We start from the raw sequence: 27,632 nt of genomic DNA on the forward strand, positions 1-27,632 counted from the left end.
ATTGTCCAAAAAAAAAAAAAAGAAATGTACTCATTACCTGACTTATGAAATGGTAGCCTCTTTGTACAACACATTAATAGTAAAAATAAAATTATATTATTTATTTTTGTCAGTCGTGGGGCTTGATCTCTGGGCTCGGGCGCTGTCTCTGTGCTCTTCAGCTCAAGGCTACCGCTCTACCGCTTGTGGCTCAAGCGGTAGAGCGCTAGCCTTGAGCAAAAGCAGCTTATCGACTGTGCCCAGACCCTGAGTTCAAGCTCCAGTCCCACATACACACACAAAAAGACATCCCTCAACCAGGTGGATGAAGAGGTGGTCTCTGCAGAGTGCTTTTCGTCCAGCCTGTGGCCCCTGGATCAGCATTTGGCCTTAGAGTGTCCTCCACAAGAGCTAGGACTTGTACTTTCTCTTTGCATTCTTGTAAAAATAGCTGAAGGCACTCCGAAGCTTAAGCTCCACGAAATTCAAGGATCTTCGGAGGGAGGTTTCTTATGTGTTCTCATTATTATTCGTCCCGTTTAATATTTCCATGAGAAGCCTAATGCCAGAATTCCCCGGCTTTGCAGCGCTATCCTGTTGGGTTTGGTGAGGATCTCCGCGACTTGCCCGGTGTCTCTTGGGCGGAGGCCTGCTTCTCTTCGCTTCCTCCACTAGAGGACGCTAAGGATAGCTATCATTTCTTACTGTGTGTGGGGGGGGGGGCGAGAGAAGGCGGAAACTTATTCCTACGACGCCGGTTGGTGGACAGAATCTTGATCGACAAGGTCATTAGCTAATGACTCTGAAGTAAGCTGGTGCTGTTTATGAGCGTGCAACCCAACGACCAATGAAAACTGGTCTTTAGTAGGCGTGGGATGGGGCACTGGGCAAAGATCTAGAGCCAACCCCGGGATAGTCAGAGCACATCCGGTGGTGGGAGAGCTGGGTAGGCTCCTGAGGAGTGTGAAGAAGGTACGTTTGGAGCTAGAAATAAGCAAACCAAGACTGAGAGGTGAACAGGGAGCAAGAATAAGAGTGGGGTAGCTTCCGTTGTCGGTTCTTTAACCCTTGGAGGGAACCCGGCCGCACTCGTCGTTGAGACTGGAGAAAGCAGGGCGGGGAGGGAAGCTGGGGAACTAGTGTTGCGCATGCGCACTCTACCAGGCAGAAGCAGAGTCCGAGGCGGGGGGGGGGGGGGCGGGAGTAGTATGCGGGGTTTTGGGGGGGACGTCGTTACCCGAATTCTGCCCCGGAGAGCTAGCGAAGTCCTCTCTCTTGCTTGCTTCTTTCCCTTTTGCTCTCCTCCGCCTCCCCCCGTCCCCCCATGCTCCGCGAAGTGCAGCCACTAGGCCCAGTTGGCTCAGTCTCGACCACTTGAATTCTGGGCACGTCCCCCGCCCCTTCCGAGGTGAAGGAAAGCGGAAGCCAGGGGGATATCAGGCCACACCTAGCTGGTCCCTGCCCTGCTAGGGTTTCTTTGCGCCAGCACTTCGCTGAGGGGTTGGGGGTCTGGACTTGAGCTAGGGCCTGGTCCCGCAGACTGCCCTGTCACGGCGGGCCGAGTGATGTCACACTCCTCTGTGACACGCGAGATTCTTTAGTTACTTGGACGCCAACGGCAGAGGCAGAAGGTGAGAAGAGACTGGGGCTTGGCCTGGCTTCCCAGCCCACAGGGCAGCCCGCTCTGGTCTGATTGGTTACCTTGGGACAGGTGAGGTGGCCTTGATTGCTTGGTCCAGAACCTTGTGGGCGTCCTCAGACAGCTCTGAAAGGGCGTCGTTGGGCGGTTGCGCCTTCCCTTCCCTTCCCTTCCCTTCCCTTCCCTTCCCTTCCCTTCCCTTCCCTTCCCTTCCCTTCCCTTCCCTTCCCTTCCCTTCCCTTCCCTTCCCTTCCCTTCCCTTCCCTTCCCTTCCCCCCTCCCCTCCCTCCCCTCCTCCCTTCCTTCCTTCCTTCCTTCCTTCCCCCTTTCTCCTTCCCTTCCTCTCCTTTCCTCTTCCTCCTCTTCTCTCCCCCCCCCCCTTTTTAACTTGCTGGAACTGTGATAAATAGGCTTTGGTGCTTTTAACAAAAAAATTGCTAGCTCGTGCCAGCTCAGGTTGCATTGCACATTCATCCAATCAGGCTTGCATTGAGTGAACAACAAAAACCACCTTGAACTTGAGACTCACCCGTAGTAATAGTTCACTTGTGAATGTGTAACCTAGTAGAAGGGCTGACTATGCCCAAAACACTGACAAGGACTCGAAGGTTAAAGGTTAAGGGCAAAGAATCTTTTCTAGTTACTTATTGATATTTATTTATAGTTTATCTTTGGGCTGTATGGCTGGTTTTAAGAATTCAAGAAAGATTACCCAAGTTGTATAACCACATTTCTGCAATTATTAGGTTTACTTTCTTTGCCTAAAATTTAGATTATCTATTTTCTTCCAGTAGAAATAGCATGGTTGAATCCTTGAGAAATGTAATCTTTAATTTGGATTCAGAGTTTCCTTTCAATATTCATCTTTTAGAAACATACTGTCTCCTTCCTCTCCCTTCTCCACTGTTGATCTGAATTTTTTTTTTGGGGGGGAGGGGTTCTGGTTGTGGGCCTGAACTCTGGGCCTGGGTGCTGTCCCTCAGCTCTTCAGCTCAAGGCTAGCATTCAACCACTTGAGCCACAGCGCCACTTCCGGCTTTTTTTTCTGCTTATGTGGTGCTGAGGAATTGAACCCAGGGCCTCCATGCATGCAAGGCAAGCATTCTACCACTAAGTCATCTTCCCAGCCCCCTGAATTTTTTTTTTTGTTTGTTTTTATGCCAGTACTGGGCCTTGGCTCCTAAGCCTTTTAACTCAAGGCTGGTGCTCCACCACTTGAGCCACATGTCCTCTTCTGGCTTTTTGGTGGTTAATTGGATCTTAGCCTCCTGCATCAGGCACTTAATGATCTGAATAGTTTTATTCTCCTGAACAATAGAAAGGTAAAATTCATCCAGATACTTAATATGTCCAACTTTTACCCTCATTATGGAAAATGGTGCATGCTCTTTTCTAGAGGTGCCCCTTTTTTTAAAATTTTGTCGGTTGTGGGGCTTGAACTCTGAGCCTGAGTGCTGCCCCTCAGCTCTTCAGCTCAAGGCTAGTGCTCTACCACTTGAGCTATAGCGCCATTTCCGGTTTTCTGGTGGTTTCACAGACTTTCCTGCCTGAGCTGGCTTTGAACCACAATCCTCAGATCTCAGCCTCCTGAGTAGCTAGGATTACAGGCGTGAGCCACCAGCACCTAGCCAGAGGGGCTGTTTTGTAGAGGAATCAACATAGGGATTTTATTTAAGATTTCTCTTGACTTATAGCAGTGATTGCCTTAATGAAAGCAGCTTATTTCTCTACTGTAGGATGTAATGAAAGAACCCCATTGTTTTTCTGGGTCTTATGACAAGGTTCAAGTGGCAAAGCATTTACCTAGCAAACAGAAGGCCCTGAGTTCAAACCCCAGTCCAGTATTGCCAAATTAAAGACCTTGAATGTGTGCTATTTAACTTTCTAAAGCTGGTCAAATTAGTACTTAGGTCTGCTTTGTTTAGCACTTTAAAATGGAATATAATACATTTTTTTCTTTTTTATTTTTTGGTTGGTTGTGGGGCTTGAACTCTGGGCTTGGGCGCCGTCCCTGTGCTCTTCAGCTCAAGGCGAGTGCTCTACTGCTTGAGCCACAGCGCCACTTCTGGCTTCTGAGTGGTTTATTGGATATCAGAGTCTCACGGACTTTCCTGACTTTCCTGCCCGTGCTGGCTTTGAACCGCAATCCTCAAATCTTAGCCTCCTGAGTAGCTAGGATTACAGGCATGAGTCACTGGCGCCCGGCTACATTTTTTTCTTTTTTCTTCTTTTTGTTGGCCGTGGGGCTAGAACTCTTGGCCTGAGTGCTGTCCTTCAGCTCAAGGTGAGTGCTCTACCACTTGAGCTACAGTGCCACTTACAGCTTTCTGGTGGTTTATTGCAGATAAGAGTTTCACAGACTTTCCTGCCCTGGCTGGCTTTGAATTGCGATCCTCATATCTCAGCCTCTTGAATAGCTAGGATTACAAGCATGAGCCATCGGCGCCCGGCTACATTTTTTCTTTTTCTTTTTTTTTTTTTTTGGGTCCGGTCGTGGGTCCTGAACTCTGGACCTGGGCGCTGTCCCTCAGCTCTACAGCTCAAGGCTAGTGCTCTACCACTTGAGCCACAGCGCCACTTCCAACTTTTTTCTTTTTGCTTATGTGGTGCTGAGGAATTGAACCCAGGGCCTCAGGCATGCAAGGCAAGTGCTTTACCACTGAGCCACCTTCCCAGCCCTACATTTTTTCTTAAACTGAGTACAACCTGAATTTATCATCATCTTTACCAGGTAAAGAAGCTGATGATGGAGCATAATAGTTTTTCCTTAGGTTAAAAGCTAGAATGCAGGATTGGTAACTCTAAATCCAGTTTTCTTGTTACTCTTACACTGTCTATTTGTTTATTGTGTGTGTGTTGGTGCTTGAACTCAGAGCCTCACATACTTACTTGGCCTTTTCTGCTTTTGGCCTTTTCTGTTGCTCTGCTGACTGAAGCACAGCTATATTTCCAGCGTTTTGCTGGTTAATTGAAGGTAAGAGTCTCTTAGTTTTATCTGTTTGGCAAACCATGATCCTCAGATCTCAGCCTCTTAAGTAGATAGGATTACAGGCATGAGCCAATGGTGTCCAGCTATATTATATGTGTGCGTACATAATCATTCTTTGTGTCACCTCTTGCAGATAAAAAGATATAAAATCACTTTGAGAGTTATAAAATTTTATATAAATGAAGTTATAGAAGATATTGTTGGCCTTAAGAGTTTCATTTTATTTCATAAACTACCCAAGGGTATTACCCTCCTCTGGGGAAACCACTGAATATTCTAATATGCTATCATCTAGATTTTCCTTCACTACTTTGATGTGGCTATGGAATTTGTTGCAAATCACTTGGCAAGGGGACTGGCAAAGGGACCTTTCTACTAAGTGATCTTTATTTAGTTTTATCTTTGGCCTGTACAGAATTTAGTTCAGCCAGGTGCCAGTGGCTCACACTTATAATCCTAACTACTCAAGCTGACGTCTGGGGATCAAGATTTGAAGCCAGCTCAGGCAGGAGACTGCCAGTTAACTACCAAAAAGCCAGAGTGCAGATGTGGCTCAAATGGTAGAGTGCTAATCTTGGGCAAGAAAGCTCATGGATAGTGCCCAGGCCCTGAGTTCAAGCCCCAGGCCAACACACACACACACACACACACACACACACACACACACACACACACACACACACACACACACACACACACACACACACACACACACACACACACACACACACACACACACACACACACACACACACACACACACACACACACACACACACACACACACACGAGTTCAAGAAAGATAACACAAATTGCATGACCATATTCTATTGCTTCTGCCATAGTCTTGAACCTCCAGGGTTTCTAACCAAATTTCATGGAGACACTCTCCCCCTTTTTTTAATCTTACATACATTTCCTAAAAACAGCATTCAAGTACAAAGAGACTGAGATTCTAGAGATTAGATTGGCTTTTAGGGGCATCAAGGTGGATTTCATGCCAAGCCAGGTAAAGAATGTTGATTTAGCCAAGCAGTGGGCAGCAGCGCATGCCCATAATCCTAACTGCTCAGGAGGCTGAGATCTGAAGATCACCATTTAAAGCCAGCTGAGGCAGGAAAGTCTGTGAGACTCTTAACCTCTAATTCATTATCAAAAAGCTAGAAGTGGAGCTATTACTCAAAAGTAGTAGAGCAGTACTTTGAACACGAAACACCCAGCACACAGACTCTGAATTCAAACTCCAGGACTGGCACGCACATGCGCATGCACACACAATATTGACTTCAGGAGTCAGGACTCTTGTTTTGATAAATGGAGTCTAGATTTGCTCCATGGGTGTGTGTGTGTGTGTGTGTGTTGTGGAGCTTGAACTCAGGGCCTGAGCACTTTGCTCCATGGGTGTGTGTGTGTGTGTGTGTGTTGTGGAGCTTGAACTCAGGGCCTGAGCACTGTCCCTGAGCTTTTCTGCTCCAGATATCACTCTGTCTTTGAGCCACAGCTCCACTTCTGGTTTTCTGAGTTTGAAAGCTTCGCTGGCTTTGAACTGGGGTCCTCAGATGTTCCTACACAATTAACTAGAATTCAGAACACTTGAAAAAATAGCTCCAAGGGTGAATGTGAAGTGATTGTTCTGTGGTCCTAATTTTTGCTTGCTTTCAGTGGTCTAAATATGGTGATACTGGGAGGGATTAGTGGTTTATAGTAGAAGCAGATTATGTATTTAGGACATTGGAACCTTCTTAGGATTCAGTTCTGTCAAACAGTTGTGGTTATAGAGAGGGAGGTGCAGTACTATCAGTTCAGTGCAAAAAAATAAAATGATTTTCAAAGTAGTGGACGTTTCATCCTCTAGAGATGGATGCAATGTTAGCTAACCCAAAGATTTTGGTCCAAGTTAAGGAAGAGGCTGGAACACCTTGTCTTGATCTAGGACTATTAAACCCCAGCCCTAGTTGAAACAGAATTCCTTGGATTGTCCTGAAGCTGAGCTGACCTACCTCCTGGATGGCAAGAAAACAGTGAGCTAGTGACCATTGAACTTCAAACGCTATATCTTATCTCAAACACCTTGTATACCTGTGGGATAAGAAGTACAGTGTAAATGTCAGAGGAGAGGTGTGCCATTGAAATGAAAGTTTTAGCCAATAAGTTATCAAGATGCTGGGCACCGGTGGCTCAGGCCTGTAATCCTAAGCTATTCAAGAGGCTGAGATCTGAGGATCATGGTTTGAACCCAGTCTGGGCAGAAAAGTCTCCAATGAGACTCTTATCTCCAATTAAGCACTCAAAAACCTGAAGTGGCACTGTGGCTTAAGTGGTAGTGCTCTAGCCTTGAGCAGAGAGAGGCTCAGGGACAGTACCCAGGCCCTGAATTCAAGCCACACAACTGACTCCACCCCCAAAAAAATTATCAAGGTTTTAAAATTTTCTTATCTTAGCCAAGCACCGGTAGCTCATGCCTATAACCCTAGCTACTCAAGAGGCTGTGATCTGAGGATCGTGGTTCAAAGCCAGGCCAGGCAGAAAAGTCCGTGAGACTCTTCAGTAAACCACAGAAAACCAGAAGTGGCATTGTGGTTCAAGTGGTAGAGCGCTAGCCTTGAGCTGAAATGCTGAGGGACATGTCTTGTGAGTACTAAGCCATACTTTTTTTTTTCTTTTGTCTGTCGTGGGGTCTGAACTCTGGGCCTGGGTGCTGGTCCCTCAGCTCTTCAGCTCAAGGCTAGCACTCTACCACTTGAGCCACAGTGCCACTTTTGGCTTTTTTCTGCTTACATGGTGCTGAGGAATCAAACACAGGGCCTCATGCTTGCAAGGCAAGCACTCTGCCACTGAGCCAACTTTCTTAGCCCCTAAGCCATACTCTTGACACATTAACAGTGGCTGAAACTATTCAGTAGAAAAAAACTGAAAAATCACAATCTTTTTTTGTTTTTAAACTATGTGGAATTTTTTTTTTTTTTTGGTCGGTCGTGGGGCCTGAATTCTGGGCCTGGGTGCTGTCCCTCAGCTCTTCAGCTGTAGACTAGCGCTCTACCACTTGAGCCTCAGCCCACTTCTGGCTTTCTCTGCTTATGTGGTGCTGAGGAATCGAACCCAGGGCCTCATGCATGCAAGGCAAGCACTCTACCACTGAGCCAACTTCCCAGCCTCAACCATATGGAATTTTATTTTTATTTTGTGTTGGTCCTGGGGCTAGGCACAGTCCCTGAGCTACTGTGCTCAAGCTCAAGGCTAGTGCTGTACCACTTTAGCCACAGCTCTGCTTCTGGCTTTTTGGTGATTGATTGGTGTGAGCCACTGGGCACCCTGCTGAGATTTTTTGGGGGTGCCGGTCATGGGGCTTGAACTCTGGGTCTAAGTGCTGTCCCTCAGTTCTTCACCTCAAGGCTAGGATTCTATCGGTTGAGCCATAGCACCACTTCCGGTTTTCTGGTGGTTTATTGGAGATAAGGGTCTCACAGACTTTCCTGCCCGACTGGCTTTGAACTGCTATCCTCAGATCACAGCCTCCTGAATAGCTAGGATTACCAGGTGTGAGCCACCGGCGCCTGGTAAGATTTTTTTCTTAAGTATCAGTTTGGTCCTCTCTGATGTGTGAGGACAGGGTTCAGGATGTAAATTACTACAAGAGGGTTAATATAAGCAATTCACAATCTAACAATTTTTTCTCCCTTAATCTGAAACTATTATTTTTTTTGTTCCTGTGCTGGGGCCTAGCTCAGGGCATCAAGCTCTCACTTGGCTTTTTCACTCCCAGATAGTGCTCTACCACTTGAGCCATGCCTTTGCCTATGAACTGGGATCCTGAGATCTCAGCCTCCTGCATGGCTAGCTAGGTTTATAGACATGCGCCATCAGTGCCCAGTCTCAATCTAATATTTTAATATGAGCAGTATTTCTTTGACTTGTGGGTTTGATTTTAAATTGTTTACTCTGGCAGCTTCTGTCCTGGCTCTAATATTCAGCAGGCTATCTTTCAAAGGCCAGAATTTGTTCAGAATGACTACTACATATGTGACAGTGTTTTACATAGATTTGAATAACACAATATTTTATTTGCACTGAATTTACTAGATTTGTTGAAATTAAATTCTAGAATTTATTATTGTTGTTTTTTTGCCCGTCGTGGGGCCTGAACTCTGGGCTTGGGCGCTGTCCCTCAGCTCTTCAGCTCAAGGCTAGCGCTCTACCACTTGAGCCACAGCACCACTTCTGGCTTTTTTGCTTATGTGGTGCTGAGGAGTACGGAACCCAGGGCCTCATGCATGCAAGGCAAGCGCTCTACCACTGAGGTACTTCCCAGCCCTTGTTTTTGTTTTAAAGTCTCAACTTTTTTTTAATATTTTTTTGTCAATTGTGGGGCTTGACCTCTGGGCCTGGGTGCCTTCCCTGGGCTTTTTCTGCTCAAGGCTAGCCACAGCACGGTTTCTGATTTTCTGGTGGTTAATTTGAGATAAAGTCTCACGGATTTTCTTTTCTGGGCCTTCCTGCCTGGGCTGGCTTTGAACCATGATCCTCATACTTCAGCTAGGATTATAGGCATGAGACACTGGTGCCCAGCATTCTTTATTTATTTATTTTTTGGGTCCGGTAGTGGGGCCTGAACTCTGGGCCTGGGCACTGTCCCTCAGCTCTTCAGCTCAAGGCTAGCACTCTACCACTTGAGCCACAGTGCCACTTCTGGCTTTTTTCTTTTTGCTTATGTGGTGCTGAGGAATCGAACCCAGGGCCTCAGGCATGTAAGGCAAGCGCTCTACCACTGTGCCACCTTCCCAGCCTGCATTTTTTTTTTTTAAAGTAAAGTTTGTTATTTAATCGTAGGGTTTTCTGTTATGTAAGCTGAGTTACTTGGTTAATCATTTTGATTACTTCAAGCCATGTTAAGAGCCAGCTGTTCCTGGGACTAAAAAGCTCTTGGTGTATGGAAGTTTTTATTTTTGAGTTCTAAATGCAATTTAATCTTGTTCCTACTGAGTTTTGCATATTGGTCTTTGAAAATTAGAGGTGTGGTTATGTTTTTTGTTCAGCTTCTGTGCACAACAAGCTGGGGCTAAGGTAGAAACCAGATAAATGTATTCTATTTGGCAAAACTCGAGGAACACTTATTTTAGTACTTATATGTATGATAGTTCTTGTCTCTTTGGAACAGCAAGCTATTGTTTCCTGATTCTAAGACTTGTCTACATTCCCTTCCAATTTTAACATTTCTGAAATAAATTGAATAATGTATCTTGAACATTAAATGAATGATTTATTGTATTTTTCTATACTGCTATTAAAATTGTCATCTACTTTTGCATCTCTAAAATCTGGTAGTTCATTTAAAGTTAGTTCACCATTTATTTAAACTTTGGAATAGGTAAACATAGCAAAAAAAAATGGAAAAGCTTTAGTCTGACATGGTAGCATATGCCTTAAAATCACACACTTAGGAGGCTGATGCAGAAGGATCATGAGTTTAAGGCTAGCTTGGCCTACATAGCAAAAGTAGGACCCCATCTCCAAAACAAAAAGGAAGTTGTTTTAAAGTCTTTCAGATCTTAAGCTACTACTAAATCAAGGTGTAATTACTTCGATGTCCCTTCACTCACACAGCCTTTGATAGTTTTCATTTTTTTCATCAAGAGAGCAGGCCCCAGAAAGAGGCAGTCAGTAAACCACTGGGAAAGAGGAGTTTCTGCCTTTGTCCTGTCAGAATGGTTTGGTTACATGTGTATTGCCCCTTTCTGACTAACAATCCCCTGGGCATTGGAAGCCCCCCCCCCCTTTTGATGCTTGAAATTGGAAGCAAGAGGTACTTTAGCATTGCTTTTGTGAACACTGAGAAACTTGGCTCTGCAGGTTGCTTCAGTATTGTTGTAAGTTCTGTCTAGGGATGTCATTAAGGTTGTTAATGGAAGCCTTAAACAAAGACACTTTCCAGGTGCTGGATTCTGCCATCCTGTAAGTGTGCTCCCTAGAGGATCATTTATCATGGTTCTGGAAGGCTGTGCTAAACCTTGCAACAGCCTGCAATAATTGCACCATCTAGATCAAGAGGACCCAGAGCCCTGTGACTCACAGGACAGGGCAGCAACTTCACTAGGGTCTGCAGCTCCTCACTGTATCCAGCCTTAAACATAACTAAAGGAAGTGAGGTGAGTGTGGTTATTGGGTGAGGGAAAGGAAGGGACTCTTGAGAAAGCCAGCCAGCTATTATGACTGTTTTTGCGGGAGGAGAGCCTCAAGAAACTAATGGCAGTGATGCTTATAACTTAAAGAGTGGCATCATTCCATCTGCACAGGGTTCTTCAGGAGGTTGACTTCAGGACAGTAATACCCATTGTCTAGTTTAATTGTGCTGAGCATTGGGGGTGTCTACTGATTCAAATGGGCATGAGTAGTTGGACTGTCTTCTGTGTCTGTGTTTGAAGCCCATCCTACCCCTCCACCATCTCTCCTTTTTGGTAGATTTGAAAGAGATAGGCATCATCTATTGAATAAGAATTTGGAGGATCTATATTTAGGAGAGAAGGAAGCTCTCGATCAGATCTTTAGTTCTGTGGATTGAATGTGTGTAGGACTGCATGCATGATAGGAGTGGGAGCAAGACTAAAGGTGACTTTCTGGTGTTGATGTGATTTAACCTTAATATAGATCGGCTTTAAAATGTCCTTTCGGGCATACTAGAATTGTTGGGGGGAAATCTGAAGAAGGTTGTAGGACTCCAAATAGCTTTGTAGTCAAGTGCTGGTGGCTCATGCCTATAAGGTTGAAACCTGGAGGGTTGCAGTTGAGAGCCAGCCAGGACAGAAAAGTTTGCTAGACTCCATCTCTAAAATAACCAGCAAAACACAGGGCTGGAAGTATGGCTTGAGTGGTAGGGTACTAAATGAGCAAGCACAAAGTGCCTAAAGTCACTGCAAAGAGAAAGAAAAAAAGAAAACGACATTACATTTTTTGTTTTTTGTGTTTGCTCGAACTCTGGGCCAGGCTGGCTCTCAAGTGGAGCCACAGCTCCACTTTCAGATATTCGGTGGTTAGTTGGAGATAAGTCTCACAGACTTTCCTGCCTGGGCTGGCTTCAAACTGCAACAATCCTCACATTTCAGACACTTGAGTAGCTGTGATTACAGACATGAGCCACTGGTGTTTTGGCTAGTTTCTTGATAAGTCTTTACAGATTAAGGTTGGTGTGTGTGTGTGTGTGTGTGTGTGTGTGTGTGTGTGTGTGTGTGTGTGTGTGTGTGTGTGTGTGTGTGTGTGTGTGTGTGTGTGTGTGTGTGTGTGTGTGTGTGTGTGTGTGTGTGTGTGTGTGTGTGTGTGTGTGTGGCAAGAGAGATAACAGAGGTGACAGGAAGGAATTAAAGCAAGTATGGTAAAATAATAACATTGGGAATGTTAAAAGGATGGTAAACATACAGCGAAGTCTTTGCATAAATGAGTTTTCATAGATATAATAAAAAAGCTTTAAAATTGTGAACTTTAGTTCAATTTAAATATGTATTAAGTGGGAAACTTATGTGTATATATATATATATATATATATATATTTTTTTTTTTTTTTTTGTCTGTCATGGGACTTGAACTCTGGGCCTGGGTGCTGTCCCTGAGCTCTTCAGCTCAAGACTAGTGTTCTACCACTTGAGCCACAGCACCACTTCCGGCTTTTTCTGCTTATGCGATGCTGAGGAATGGAACCATGGGCCTCATGTATGCTAGGCAAGCATTTTACCACTGAGCCACCTTCCCAGCCCTAAAATTGGTTTTATATGCTAGTGGATCCCTTTAACTAGCTGCTAATTGAGAATTTCTCCTACAAACAATAGACATCAAATGCTAGTAACAATTGTTTGGGAGAGAAGATTGGTTTATTTTTTAGTTCTTTTTAAAATAATTAACAGTTATTGCAAGCATTCCAAAAGTACATACATAAAAATGAAAATATTGGGCTGGGAAGGTGGTTCAGTGGTAGAGCGCTTGCCTTGCATGCATGAGGCCCTGGGTTCGATTCCTCAGCATCACATAAGCAGAAAAAAAGCCGGAAGTGACGCTGTGGCTCAAGTGGTAGAGCGCTAGCCTTGAGCTGAAGAGCTGAGGGACAGCACCCAGGCCCAGAGTTCAGGCCCCACGACCGGACCCCCCTCCCCCCCCAAAAAAAATATTTGGAGAGGGGTAGTGAAATAGATTGTAGGGAGATTTTGTGTGTGTGTGTGTGTGTGTGTGTGTGTGTGTGTGTGTGTGTGCATGCACGCGCACGTGCACGCGAGTCCTGGAGCTTGAACTCAGAGCCTTGGTTGCTGTATCTGAACTTAGGGCTAATACTCTACCACTTTCTGCTTTTTCTGAGTAGTTTTTTTTTTTTTTTTTTCTTTTGGGTCCGGTTGTGGGGCCTGAACTCTGGGCCTGGGCGCTGTCCCTCGGCTCTTCAGCTCAAGGCTAGCGCTCTACCATTTGAGCCACAGTGCCACTTCCGGCTTTTTTCCTTTTTTTGCTTATGTGGTGTTGGGGAATCGAACCCAGGGCCTCATGCATGCAAGGCAAGCGCTCTACCACTGAGCCACCTTCCCAGCCCTTTCTGAGTAGTTTAATGGAGATAAGAGGCTTATGAATTTTTCTGCCCAGGCTGGCTTTGAACCTTGATCTTCAGATCTCAAGCCTTCTGAATAGGATTATAGAAGTGAGCCACCAGCACCTGGTGGTAACTTTTTTTTTTTGGTCAGTCTTGAGGCTTGAATTCTGGGCCTAGGCACTGACCCTGAGCTCTTCAGCTCAAAGCGAGTGCTTTACCACTTGAGCCACAGCTCCACCTCAGTTTCCTGGAGATAAAAGTCTCACGGACTTCTCTGCCAGGGCTAGCTTTGAACTGTGATCCTCAGGTCTCTGCCTCTGGAGTAGCTAGGATTACAGATGTGAGCCACCGGTGTCTTGTTGATAGCTTCATTATTCTAATGAACAATGTCAGTATTGTATATAAGAATGTTATCTGTAGCTGGGTGCAGGTAGCTCACACCTGTAATCCTAGCTACTCAGGAGGCTGAGATCTGAAGACCTCAGTTCAAAGCCCTCCTGGGCAGAAAAGTCTGTGAGACTTTCCTGAAATAAACCACCGGAAAACCAGAAGTGGCGCTGTGGCTCAAGTGGTGGGACTCTAGCCTTCAGCTGAAGAGCTGAGGGACAGCGTCCAGACCCGGAGTTCAAGCCACACGACTGACAAAAAAAAAGTTATTTGTGCTTTTTATGTGTCTTGGTGTCTTTAACCTTTTCTTTACCCTTGATCAGATAGAGAGGAGACTGTGTCACACTGACTCTGGAACCATGAACGTATTTGATCGGAAGATCAACTTTGATGCACTCTTAAAATTCTCCCACATGTAAGTGTACTAACCTTGACTCTGGTTCCTTCATTTCTTCTCTTGGCTTCTCCCTCCCTTCCCCCACTTCATTAACTTCTGTATGTATAAGTTAACAAATTGGCTAGACTCCAGATAAACCTGATAAAAAATGCTTAGTTTCTGAGAGGTGCTGTACGATCACTGGAAAGTCTTTAATCCTAGTGTGTGTATAATGTGAGTACAAGACATTGGGCTCTTGGGTCTTCTAAGCATTAGAGTCTGTTAACCTATTTTTAAAGATTCTTACTATAATAATGCTTTCCCCAACATATCTCCCAACTACTTACAACTATCACACATCCCCCTGAGAAGAGGCCCTGAGGAGATGAGATTGATCCAGACTGATAGCTGTTATGTTCTTTCTTAGAACTCCCTCAACACAGCAGCACCTGAAGAAGGTCTATGCCAGTTTTGCCCTCTGTATGTTTGTGGCGGCTGCGGGGGCCTATGTTCATGTGGTCACTCATTTCATCCAGGTAAGAACTGGTTGCTGTAATACTAAACTGCATAGAAGGAAAACCAGCTCAACAGGATGGTCCATTCCTGAGCCCCTCCTTAATCCTTATCAGTAATTTGAGATCTGAACTCTGCCCACCATTAAATCAAGATATGTAGAGCTGGTTAAGTGTTCTGGCAACTGCCCCTCTGCATACTGAAAACAGTATGTTAACCTTGGCTTTGGATGGTGTGCTGCTGACTTGGAAGATACACAGAGCCTAGGAGAAACGCCATGTGTGGGGCTTTCTCTGCATTGGTCACCGACCTTTTTCTTGTTCTTTGTTACCTAAATGACTGTGAGAATTGGGAGACAAAACATCAATTGTACTGTTAATTATTGGGAGAGGCAAGATTGAGACCTTTACAAATTTGACCTATTTTACTCTCTGATCTACTGAATAGTTGAGAGAAACCTTCAGGGACTCATTGTTTTGTCCTGAGGTAGACTTATTAGTGCTGGCCATCAGTAGAAGGCAGAGTTTGACAACTAACCAAAAACTTTGAGGCTCTCACTAAATCATAAATATGAACTCTGTATTTGTGCCTGGCATTTGCAAAAACTGTCCTTCAGGTTTCTCCTGCTAAGGGTTGTATGAAAATTACATATTCAAAACAGGACTTTGATCCTTGAGTTAAAGGCAAGGTTTTCCCTCTTGTTTCTAGTTGTGTTGTTTTGGTCTACTTTTTTTTAAAGTCATATAGTAAAAATGCAATCAGTTCTCATTATTCCCAGATTTTGTATTTAGGAGTTCACCTGCTTGCTAACATTTGCAACTGCAAAATCCTACTACCTTTTTTTTTTTTTTTTTTAAATCTGTTGTGGGGCCTGAGCTCTGGGCCTGGGCACTGTCCTTCAGCTCAAGGCTGAGCCACAGGGTCACTTCTGGCTTTTTCTGCTTATGTGGTGCTGAGGAATCAAACCCAGGGCCTCATGCATGCAAGGCAAGCACTCTACCACTGAGCCACTTTCCCAGCCCTAATCCTGTTACTTTTTGCAGATAGGAACAGCGTGGTGAAAACTTTGTTCAAAATATGTGGTGCTAGCTTCTTATTGTAGGTCAGGAATGATGACACTCTGCCTTCATATTTCACTCAAATGTCTTTGAGCCACAATGCTACTTCTGGTTTTCTGATGGTTCATTGAATAAGAGTCTCATGGACTTTTCTGCCTGGGCTGGCTTTGAACTGAGATCCTCAGACCTCAGCCTCCTGAATAGCTAGGATTATAGGTGTGAACCACCAGTGCCTGGCTCCTCAGCCTTTTTTGTGTGTTTTTGTTACTGATTTTGCAGTTTGAAATTCAAAGATCATGGGAGGAAGTGCTGCCCATTACATTACTAATTGCAGTATCTTAGGGAGAAAATAGATAATGCTTGTTCAGATATCAGCTATAGTGCTGTTGGCTGTGAATTTAATAAGTCAACAATGTATGACACATTAAGGTATCCTTAAACAGAACCACATGAAATAAGATTATTGTATTGTTTCATGAAAATGTGACCAGAAGCTTGTAGGAAACGAACTCTGTATTTCCTTCAGGAGCAGTGACTCAAAATTCACTAATTCAATGTCCATTTTAGCATTTTAGCTGATTACTTTGAATTGGCTATGTCTTTTTCTTTCTTTTTTTTTTTATTTTGTCTGTCCTGGGGCTTGAACTCAGGGGTTGGGTACTGTCTTGAGCTTTTGTGTTCAAAGCTAGCACTTCACTTGAGCCATAGCTCTACTTCCAGTTTTTTGTTTTTTGTTTTTTTACATATTGCTATTTAATTTTACAACTTGATAGGTAAGTAAATAACAGTCCACATATTATTTACATGTGAAATGCATTTGTTTATAATATATGTTAACAGTAATGACGTTAATACATTTTGAATATAATTCTTTACAATAAAAATTGCAATGAAGTGATAGCAATGAAATGGTGTCCAAATGCATTTGTTTACAAGATACATTAAAAATAATGATGTTAAGTACATTTTGAATATAATTACTTCCAGTTTTTGATGGTTAATTGGAGGTGAGAGTCTCATGGATTTTCTCTTCCAGACTGACTTCAAATCACAATCCTCAGATCTTAGCCTGGGAGTAGCTAGGATTATAGGCATGAGCCATAAATGCCGGCCATATGTTAACTATATCTTTAAAGGAAAACAGGAACTTCATGTGTATATCTTTTTTGGGGGGGGGGTCCGGTTGTGGGGCCTGAACTCTGGGCCTGGGCGCTGTCCCTCAGCTCTTCAGCTCAAGGCTAGCACTCCAGCACTTGAGCCACAGCACCACTTCCAGTTTTCTAGTGGTTTATTGGAGATAAGTCTCTCGGATTTTCTTGACTGGGCTGACTTTGAACTGTGATCCCCAGATCTCAGCCTCCTGAGTAGCTAGGATTACAGGCATGAGCCACCTGGCTACAAATACTAGGAATTTTAGATAAGTACTTGAACCTCGTAAAGTCTCCTACCACAATGTGAAACCCTGAAATATTTATTTATTGATTGGATCTGACAGGCTGGCCTGCTCTCTGCCTTGGGCTCCCTGGGGTTGATGATTTGGCTGATGGCAACACCTCATAGCCATGAAACTGAGCAGAAGAGACTGGGACTTCTTGCTGGATTTGCTTTCCTTACAGGTATGCTAAGGAATTGGTCTAATTGGGGGTGAAGGGGTGGATAGTGCTACAATTTCAGTATTTCTTTCTTTTTTTTTTTTTTTGGTCTGGTCGTGGGGCCTGAACTCTGGGTCCCTCAGCTCAAGGCTAGCGCTCTACCACTTGAGCCACAGCGCCACTTCTGGCTTTTTTCTTTTTGCTTATGTGGTGCTGAGGAATCGAACCCAGGGCCTCAGGCATGCAAGGCAAGCACTCTACCACTGAGCCACCTTCCCAGCTCCCAATTTCAGTATTTCTTAAAACTAAAACCTGAGATTTTTTTTCTAGTTAACCACCAACTTGCATACTTTGTTGTCTGTCTGTTCCTTAGAAGACTTTTTCGTGGAGTCTTCCCTGAAGTATATTACTGTTGTGATTTTTCCCTTCTGGGTTCCTCTAGGGCTGCAGGGTCTAGTCATACTTGTATTTGAATATCTTTTGCATTGTACTGCTTTTTCTTTGTGACTGTCAGCTGTGACTCCTACTTTTGGATCTAAAAATAGTTGCTGTGTGCTCAAATGAATGAGCTTTATGACTTGCTAAATGATAGATATGAGAACTAGGCTTAGGGCCTGGCTTAGTTGGACCCACACTGGTCCATCTGCTTGCACAGGCATCTGCTCTGAGCCTGGCCAACAGTTAAAGCCACACATTGACATCTGCCACACAGGACAATTCGCTGACTCTCAGGAAAGAATTCAAAGTGCAGCTTTTCTAGAATCATCATTAAAGGAAGCAGGACTGAAGCCACATAATAAAAATAATAGCAAAGCAAGCCTACTGATGTACAACTTGTTCTGAGTGACAGGTATAATCTGTACTGTATTGAGGAACTTTTAGAAAGAAAGGGATTTACAGATTAAGATTTAGTTTTCAAAGGCATGAAGAGGTGAATTATCAGGAGAGGAAAGAGCCAGGACAGAAGAAATGTTGGGCTGGAACAAGTTGCTCTCCTATTGGCTGGTGTCTACCTGCAGAACCTGTCCGACCTTTCTTTGTTCCCAGTGAAGTCAGTCTGCATGACTGCAAGGTTACTGGCTACCAGGCCCTGTTCTGCCTTGTTGTTCTAATTCCTGATTCAGTCCACATTATAGTCTCGCATTACTCTAGCTCAAAAATATTTCACCTGCCTGCTTCACTTCCCCCACCCCCCATGATCACTTGTGATTTGAACTAAAAGAGCAATTTTGTGGGTATGTCTACAAGTAACTGGAGTATATATACTCTTGAAAATAAGGAAGAGAGAGGAAAGAGAATTACTTTAGCTTTACATACCTATTTTTGGAGCATGAATGCCTATGCTACTCATGATCAGCTTTTGGATGTGAGGGTCCTCTTCCAGAACTGACTGGTGAGACTGGATAATTGTGTTCTGGGTTTTTCTTGTTTTCTAGGAGTTGGCCTGGGCCCTGCTCTGGAGTTGTGCATTGCTATTAATCCCAGGTAACTGTTTTAGTCTTTATGTCCTTTTAATCGTTGATGAGTTTACTTTCTAAGTATGGGCACATTCTTGGAGTCCTGAAGCTAATGGAATATTTCTTGAACAGCATCCTTCCTACTGCCTTCATGGGCACCGCCATGATCTTCACCTGCTTCACCCTGAGTGCTCTCTATGCAAGGCGCCGGAGCTACCTCTTTCTGGGAGGTAAGTGTGGAGTTGGACACAGGTATCTTGGTGAGGCTGTGTTCTAGCCAGAATTCTTACTAGGACTCCTCTACCTCAGCTCCCTGGTTGACTGTTAAAAAGCCTTCATTTTGGAGGAAACTAAAAAGTGGCCATAATGGGACTGATTTGTTGGCTTCTCTTGAGATAACTTTTTGCCCTGTCTTAATAGGTATTTTGATGTCAGCCATGAGCCTGATGGTTTTGTCTTCCCTGGGGAACCTTTTCTTTGGATCTATTTGGCTTTTCCAGGTAAGATTTAATTTTTTTCTGCAACCATTTGATTCATGCTTTTTTTTTTTTCCTCACTTAACCCTCAAGCAACAGGTTAATTAAGCTTCTTCCAAGATAGGCAGTGCCCTTTAGGCCATCCCTCCAAATCCTTAAAGTATGTAATGGTTGGGCATTGCTAAGAAGTGTTACTTAGAGACCATTTATCTAAGGCCACCCAGCAAGGGCTTGATATATGTACTATGGAAGCTATTCCAGTAACCTAAAAGAATGACAGCAGAATTGTGCCTTAGGTTAGTATTTTTGATGGCCAAAAGCCAGAAACTAGGGCTGCTTGTTCCCTCTACTTTAATTAATTACTGTATTTTATCTATTTAATTACTATATTTTAATCTCATTTTTCTTTAGGCAAACCTGTATATGGGACTGATCGTCATGTGTGGCTTTGTCCTTTTTGATACTCAACTCATTATTGAAAAGGCTGAAAATGGAGATAAGGATTACATCTGGTGAGTGTGGGAACTGGTCTGCACTGAGAATAAAGATTGAAACATCCCATTCCAGTCCACAGTGGAACTTAGGTAACCAGGCTTCAGGAGTACATATAGCTGCATGGTTTTGGAGCTGTTTGTCCCAATAGCAGAGTCTCTCAGTTCCCAAAAGGTACTGGATTTTTAAAAACTAGATTAATGTACATTCTTTTTATTTTTAATTTTGGTGGTACTTGGGATCAAATCCAGACCTCATATATGCTAGGCAGGTACTGTACCACGGAACTATATCCTTATCCCCTTATATGTGTATGTGTGTGAATGTGTTCCAGTATTGGGACTTGAACTCAAGGACCTTGAGGTCTCCCTTACCTATTGTATTGGAGTTGTGAGCCACTAGCACCTGGCCCTTTGTAGTTTTAATAGTAGCCACCTCCAGGCAGGAGAAAGGGAAAGAAGTCTTTCTCCTTTTACTCTGTATATATATGTGTGTTTGTATGCACACACACACCAGTCCTAGGGCTTAAACTCAAGGCTTAGGCACTGTCTCTGAACTTTGTTGCTCAAGGCTAGTACGCTAACACTTGAGCTCCACTTCTGGCTTCTTAAATTTTTGCTGGTTGGTTGGAGATTAGAATCTCATGGATTTTCCTGCCAGGGCTGGCTTTGAACCATGATCTCGGCCTCCTCGTAGCTAGGATCACAGGCATGAACCACTGGCACCTGACTTGGTATACTTTTTGTATTCTTTAAACCTTTAACAGAGAAAAGATGGACATAGTTGTTAAGTAGTTTTAAAGTCTCCATAAATAATAGCAGTGGTAGTTCAAGATTCAAATTTGGGCCTCTGTACAATCCAAAACCTAATCTCTTTGTGCCATGTGGCTCCATTGAGTTGAATAGGATCCCAGATCACCCCATTCTTACCTAGTTTTTTTTACTTCCTCAGTTGTGGGGTGGTGTTGAAGAAGCTGACTTATGTACTGAGTTTATAGATAAGGAAAGTGGGAAGGGCCACTGGTAACCTTGTTCTTCTCTTTCAGGCACTGCGTTGACCTCTTCTTAGATTTTGTTACTCTCTTCCGAAAACTCATGATGATCTTGGCTATGAATGAGAAGGTCAGTCAGCCTACACCCCACAGGTAGAAGGATGGCTTCTGGTCAGCATCTGTGTATGCTTCAGATTTGCCATGTTATTCAGATACTCATTATAGTGTAATGCAGGCCAGTGAGCAAGAGGTAAACCAGAAGCTTCAGCTGATGGAGAAAAAGGAGCAAGTAAAAGCTGTCTCTCTCCCTTTTTTTTCCTTAACTAATCTCAAAAATTAGTATCAAAAGGAAAAGAGCTTCAGTGCTTGTAAGGTAGCTATGACTTGGAAAAAGAAAATTAAAATGTATCTTACATATTTCACAAATAGACTAGTTTTAGTTTGTTTGCTTGTTTGTTTGTTGTTGTTGTTGTTGTTGTTTTTTGGTCTGGTCGTGGGGCCTGAACTCTGGGCCTGGGGACTGTCCCTCAGCTCTTCAGCTCAAGGCTAGCGCTCTACCACTTGAGCCACCCAGGGCCTCAGGCATGCAAGGCAAGCTCTCTACCACTGAGCTACCTTCCCAGCCCCTGTTTGCTTGTTTTGTTGCCAGTCCTGGGGCTTGAACTCAGGGCCTAAGCCCTCTCTCTGAGCTGGTTTTTTTTTTAACTCAAAGCTATTGTTCTACCACTTGAGCCACACTTTCACTTCTTTTTTTTGTTTGTTTGTTTTGTTTTGTTTTTGAGTAGGTTATTGGCAATAAGAGTCTCTTGGACTTTCCTGCCCAGGCTGGCTTCAAACCGTGATCTTCAGATCTCAGCCTCCTGAGTAGCTAGGATTACTACAGTGTTGTGAGCCACTGGCACCGGGCTTAGTTTTATTTTTATTTTTTTTTATTTTTTGGAGGAACTAAACTAGATTATCTCAGTATCCTCTTTATATACAGAATTCATACTCCCTCTCCAGAGTGGAGCGCTCTCCTAGGCTCCACCTTGTTGATGGCCTTAGTTTCCCTCATTTAGGATAGAGCACTAGTTCACAGCCTTCTCTGGCTAGGATCGGGGCTGTGGTGATCAGGAGTTGCCCGGTATGATCAGGCAGCCCACTCAGGGGTGAGGTGGCAAGGCAGGCTGAGAAGCAGGCCTATGGGCAGATGCTTTGAGATTTCCGATTTCTTATTCCTTATTTTTTCCCACATCCCTTCTAGCTCTTGACTAAACGCCACTTGAGTTTGAGATTGGATGTCTGATGCTAAAAATTAATTGTGATTTTTTTTTTCCCCTTATAGGACAAGAAGAAAGAGAAGAAGTGAGATGACAATCCAGCCTCTCCCAGTTTGACCTCCTCTCCCTCTCCCCCTCATTTCCTCTTTGCACACATCACAGGTGGCGTGTTCTATGATAATGAAAAGCATCAGAAAAGCTTTTGTACTTTGTGGTTTTCTCTATTTTGAGGTTTTTGTTTTTGTTTTTTTTTTGACCAAAAAAACTGATTAGCAGAATATAGTTTGGAGTTTGGCTTCCTATTCCTGGGGTTCTTCCTTATTCCCTTTTTTGTCAGCCCATCGGTAGCCTCTTGCTCTGCCCAGGCAGCCAGGCCACCAAAATGAGGACTTGGGGCCAGCCACAAGAACAAACTGCAGGAAGTCTGCCATCTCACTGAGGCTCAGCAAGTGGACCAGGACTGGTTGATAGAGATGCCTCAGCCCATCCGTCTTCAGCATTGCTTGTTCTGTGCACAGTTCTTGTGGGACTGGGCAGTTTGTTTTCCATTGTGAAGAAGGTTGCTGGTCCCATGACTAACTCAGATTCATCATATCTGATCTGTCAACCCTACAAAGCAAGCAGAAAGTCTGATTGGGTGCTTTGTGTCCCCTGTGCTGTCTGAGCTGGTCTGGCAAGCACCTCTGCCTTGTGATCATGAAGGGAATGTGGACTTGGGTGTGTTCCCTTTCCCACCCCTGCCTGGCCCTCAGGGACTCCGTCAGCTTTCCATCCATGGGGTGGGAGGACTTGAGCACAAAGATGAATCCTTGTGAGGCATTTAGGAAAAGGCTGAGCATGAATGGCAAGGTACACGTAGCCCAGAATTCTCCCAAGTTTTCCTTGGTATTTGTATTGTTTTTTAAATTGGCTTTGAAAATTGGTTATTACCTTCATTACTGCATGACCTCTATCAGGTAGCTATGATTAAAGGCCCCAAAGAGGAAGGCTAGGGAAGGGGAGCAGTTGAACCTCTACGGTTCATTGTAATGAATCCTGCCAGATGAGCCTAGGCAAGGACTCTTGGTATAGTGGGGGACAAATCTCCACCAACCCCAGGGGTTCCTTGTAGGATTGGTAAGCGGGCCCCTGGTGACTTGGAAGACAGTCATCGTAGCCCTTCAGTGTATTTTTGTCTAACTCCACCTGGACACTACTAGGGAGTTGTCAGGCCAGAGACTTGGGGCAGTAGATAAATGGTCATTTTACAGATGCACTTTAGTGTTTGTTCTGGTGGTCTTCAAGGCAGAAGCCAGGTGGCCAGTGCTGCAAAGATGCAGCTCTTGTTGCAAACATGGGTGGGAGTCCTAATAGCCATCACTAGGTCCTCCTTGTGGGCTGCCAGAGTCAGGTGGCACAGAAGGGCAGCATCAGGCACAGTCATGGCCCTGCTGTATGGTTTCAGTGCCAGGTGGTTGTGCCATGGAAAGCTCATCATTAGTAGGACACTATTTTGGGCTGTGCTGGTTTACAGTGCTCCATGTCACTGTGCTATCTCATGAAACTTCTGGAGTGAGTGACAAGGCCACTCATAATGGCTTGCTTTTACTGAGGATGCTGCCCTTTGATTTAGCTGCTGCCTCCGGCCTCTTGCTTGAGAACTTACAAAAGGGACTTCCTTCCTGTAAAAAGCCCTCATCAGCATCTCTCCATAAAAATGGCGATTCTCAGATCTGTTGAAGCCAAACTCCACCTCTTGTGCTTTTTTGCTTGGGATAAAGGAGTTTTTCTTTAGAAACAGTGCCAAGAATGACAAGAATATTAAAAAAAAATTACTTTTAAAGAAAATGCCTAACAGGTTTTTAATACAATTATCTGTAATTTCCAGTTTCTTTTCTAGTTCTTGGTTTTTCGGCTCAGGCTGCATTCTCTTAACTCATACTGTGAAGACAAAGGTGTTTTTGATTCAAAAATATATATCTACATAGTCTTAATTTGTAAAAAATAAAGAAAATTCCTTAACCTCTCCTGGTGTTTGTGTGTGTTGCATCAAGGGCATTAGATGCAGGACTCGAGAGCTTGGGGGCTGCTTGCTGGTGGGAGGCTGGGTGTGACAGGACTGTCTGCTATAGAAGTGGATAGAAACAAGAGCCCCACTTGGGCCTTCCTCTCTGGACCCCCAGTCTGTCCACCCCCACTTTGCTGAGGGTATTCTGTGGTAGTTCACTTCTTCTGGTCAGCTTTGGAATTGGGTAATGAAAATGGTGGTGGTGGGGGGCCCAGGGGCCGGGACTTGTTTTTGCAAGTACCTGTGTTCAACTATGGCCAGGCTCTGTACCACATGCCTGATGAATAAAAACCTTTTGTCCTTGTATGTTTACATATGATAAGCCAGCTTGAAGTACACTGGGCTCCTTGAGCTGTGGCACTTTGCCCTCCGGATGCTAGGGTCATTGGACACAGACCTGTTAGGATTTGCTGCTCTCCTCTGTTTATCATGTTACAGGTGGCCTGTCAGGAGTCCATATATGCATGTCCATCCCAGATGGGAGTAGCCACTCTCCCAAACTTGGAGCTCATTGACTTCAAGGAAAGGCAAAATATTTAAATCTTGAGCTGAGGGCAGCCACAGGGCACACTATATTTCAAGTGCTTACAGTAACACACTTGCTTATGCAATTTTTATTTTATTTTATTTGTCGGTTCTGGGGCCTGACTTCTGGGTCTGGGCTCTGTCCTTCAGCTCTTCAGCTCAAGGCTAGCCTGCTACCACTTGAGCCACAGCGCTACTTTTGGCTTTTTCTGCTTATGTGGTGCTGAGGAATCAAACCCAGGGCCTTATGCATGCAAGGCAAGCACTCTACCACTGAGCCACCTTCCCAGCCCCTTGTTGAGGAATTCTAATATCCCCAATAGCCTAAGAAGAGAGTGGTAGTAATACATGATCAATTCACAGCAAGAAGCCAGGCCTTTGTCTCTGGGCCACCTGTTCATTGCTACCTATGTAGCAGATTATCCATAGGATAATCCTGTCATAGCTGAAAATCTTGTCATAGCTCAATGAGCCCAGTGTAGTGCAGGCTGCTTTATCATATGTAAACTTACAAGGACATCATTCTTTCCTTTCCTGACCTGCATACTGGCTGGAAGGTGGACAGGGAAAAATGAAGAGGTTTTAGCAAATACCTGCCCTCCCCCCCAACTCTAACCATTATACAAGAGTGAGCACAGATATGGTCTGTTTTCTTACCAATTATCAATGAAACAAGACAATGGACAATGGCTGGGTCTGTGCCTGATGGACCTGGAGGCCTGCACCACAGGGAGGGAGAGAGATGGGCTGTGTACATGGGATATCACCACAATGGAAAAGCATGCTCTCCCACCGCAGTGATCACATGGGATGTCCATGGTCAATGTGGCTAAAACTTCTTGCTTGCTAGAAGTTTTAGCAATGTAGGAGAGTTGCCTGTAGACAGTAAATGTTGGAATGGAGTAAACAGGTGGGTGGTAAGATCACAGAGATGCAGCCTGGCCTGGTGGGGTCAGGAAAAAGATACTGAAATCTGAACCAGATCTCAAAGGTGAAGTCATCAAGAAGGAAGACATTAAGAAAAGCAGTGGAAGCCGGGCGCTGGTGGCTCACGCCTGTAATCCTAGCTACTCAGGAGGCTGAGATCTGAGGATCATGGTTCAAAGCCAGCCCGGGCAGGAGAGACCGTGAGACTCCTATCTCCAATAAACCACAGAAAACCAGAAGTGGCGCTGTAGCTCAAGTGGTAGAGCGCTCGCCTTGAGCTGAAGAGCTGAGGGACAGCGCCCAGGCTCAGAGTTCAAGCCCCATGACCGACCAGAAAAAAAAAAAAAAAAAAGAAAAGCAGTGGAGCCGGGTGATACTCTTTGAAGCCAGCCTGGGCGGGAAAGTCCATGGAACTTCCAGACATGGAGCTATGGCTAAAGTGGTAGAGCAGTAGCTTTGAGCAAAAAAGCTCAGGGATGGCACCCAGGCCCTGTGTTCAAGCCCAAAACTGGTACCAAAAGAAGAAAAAATAATGAAGGCACAAATACACTAAATAGTGGTACACACTTGGAACCCTAGCACTTGGGAGGCTCAGCTAGGAGGAATGCAAAATCAAAGACCACGAATCTAGAGATTAAATGACACTTAAGAGCTAAACCAGGGGGCTGGGAAGGTGGCTCAGTGGTAGAGCGCTTGCCTTGCATGCATGAGGCCCTGGGTTCGATTCCTCAGCGCCACATAAGCAAAAAAAGAAAATAGCTGGAAGTGGCGCTGTGGCTCAAGTGGTAGAGTGCTAGCCTTGAGCTGAAGAGCTAAGGGACAGCGCCCAGGCCCAGAGTTCAGGCCCCACGACCGGACCCCCCTCCCCCCAAAAAAAGAAAGAACCAAACCAACAAAATGTATGGATCTTGACCCAAATAAATCAACTGAGAATGAAAGATACATACATACCTATAACCAGGGGTCCAAGCAGATACATAGGAAAACAAATGGGGCAATTTGAACATCCAAATCCCAAGGATCGGATATTCATGAGCTTGTAGGTTTCTGTTCACTGAAACATGTTAGACTCCTACAGAAACTTGCATAGCTTCATCCTTGGCGCTCACAATCACTGGCTACGGGGAAACACACTCATGTCCTGAGGCTTTTTGTTGTTGTTGGTGGTGGTGGTCATGGGGCTTGAGCTCTGGGCCTAGATGCTGTCCCTGAGCTCTTCAGCTCAAGGTGAGTGCTCTATCACTTGAGCCATAGTGCCACTTCTAGTTTTCTGGAGGTTAATTGGAGATAAGAGTCTCATGGACTTCCCTGCCAGAGCTGGCTTTGAATGTGATCCTCAGATCTCAGCCTCCTGAGTAGCTAGGATTACAGGCATGAGCCACCAGCACCTGGCTTGTCCTGAGGCTTTATAAGGCATTCTGTGGAGAGACTTCAAGAAAGGATAAGAAACTTGTGGTTGGTCATGTCTGTACTTCTAGCTACTCAGGAGGTTGAGATTCTTAGGAAGATTATGGTTCGAGGCCAGTCTAGGCAGAAAACTCCATGAGACTTCATCTCCACAATAGTTAGCAAAAAGCTAGGCTGGAGATGTGGGTCAAATTGTAGAGCGCAGTCCAGCAAGCAAGCTAGTCAAACAGTATGGGAAGATTAGATTAGAGCTCTCTGCCAATAGTCACGAGCTAGCTGGGAAACAGATTCCCCAGGGTCTAGCTTCCAAAGGACAGTAGTTTTATGAGACACTGAGCCAGAACCATCCAGTTAATCTGCTCATGAATTCCTGACCCACATTTTTTTTTTTTTGTCAGTCGTGGGGCTTGAACTCAGCCTGGGCACTGTCCCTCAGCTCTTCAGCTCAAGGTAAGCACACTACTATTTGAGTCACAGCGCCACTTCCCATTTTCTAGTGGTTTATTGGAGATGAGAAAAATGGACTTTTCTGTCTAGGGCTGGCTTTAAACCATGATCCTCAGATCTCAGCCTCCTGAGTAGCTAGGATTACAGGCATGAGCCACCAGCACCTGGCACCCACAATATTTTTAAGCAACAACTATTAATTAAAAAAAAAAAAAAAGGAGAGACACAAAAGCAAGAAAGAAAAAACATTTGAGTCCTTGGTTCATTTCGCTTAACATCAACTTATCTGACCATTTCTGCTTGTCTCAGACATATACTAGTTATTGCGAATAAGGGAAACCATGGGACCTAGGTTTCTTTGGGCCTGGCTTACTTCACTTAATATGTTTTTCCAAGTCTTTCTATTTCCTAACAAATGGGGCAATGTCATTCTTTCTGATGGAGGCATAGAATTCCATTGTGTATATATATCACATTTTCTTGATCCATTCATCTACTGAGGGGCATCTAGGTT

General features: G+C 44.4%; 1 protein-coding gene across 4 annotated transcripts; it reads left to right on the forward strand.

Moving 5' to 3' along the window:
- The first annotated feature begins 865 nt into the window (after nt 1–865).
- Tmbim6 (transmembrane BAX inhibitor motif containing 6) lies at nt 866–23,770 on the forward strand. 4 transcript variants are annotated; one of them, XM_070040672.1, is made up of 10 exons: nt 866–951; nt 13,879–13,966; nt 14,355–14,463; nt 16,994–17,114; nt 18,527–18,575; nt 18,680–18,777; nt 18,968–19,047; nt 19,435–19,535; nt 20,561–20,636; nt 21,831–23,770. In XM_070040672.1, exons 2-10 carry the CDS (start codon nt 13,911–13,913, stop codon nt 21,852–21,854), a joined length of 714 nt encoding a protein of 237 aa, XP_069896773.1. In that variant the 5' UTR covers nt 866–951; nt 13,879–13,910; the 3' UTR covers nt 21,855–23,770. The 4 variants fall into 4 exon arrangements, with proteins under 4 accessions (XP_069896773.1, XP_069896762.1, XP_069896783.1 ...); XM_070040661.1 differs by having other exon boundaries at nt 875–951; nt 13,875–13,966; XM_070040682.1 differs by lacking the exon at nt 866–951 and adding an exon at nt 1,604–1,690.
- Nucleotides 23,771–27,632: the final 3,862 nt, after the last annotated feature.

The sequence above is a fragment of the Dipodomys merriami genome, unplaced genomic scaffold, assembly GCF_024711535.1.
Source record: "Dipodomys merriami isolate MVZ:Mamm:240054 unplaced genomic scaffold, mDipMer1.0.p SCAF_10, whole genome shotgun sequence".
NCBI classification, from domain to species: domain Eukaryota; kingdom Metazoa; phylum Chordata; class Mammalia; order Rodentia; family Heteromyidae; genus Dipodomys; species Dipodomys merriami.

Bases quoted from the DNA above. Each gene is read 5' to 3' on its own strand.
- Tmbim6 (XM_070040672.1), top strand. From the start codon at position 13,911: ATGAACGTATTTGATCGGAAGATCAACTTTGATGCACTCTTAAAATTC. The intron at 13,967-14,354 runs GTAAGTGTACTA...GTTCTTTCTTAG, and splicing joins CTCTTAAAATTCTCCCACAT to AACTCCCTCAACACAGCAGC. The intron at 14,464-16,993 runs GTAAGAACTGGT...TGGATCTGACAG, and splicing joins TGGTCACTCATTTCATCCAG to GCTGGCCTGCTCTCTGCCTT.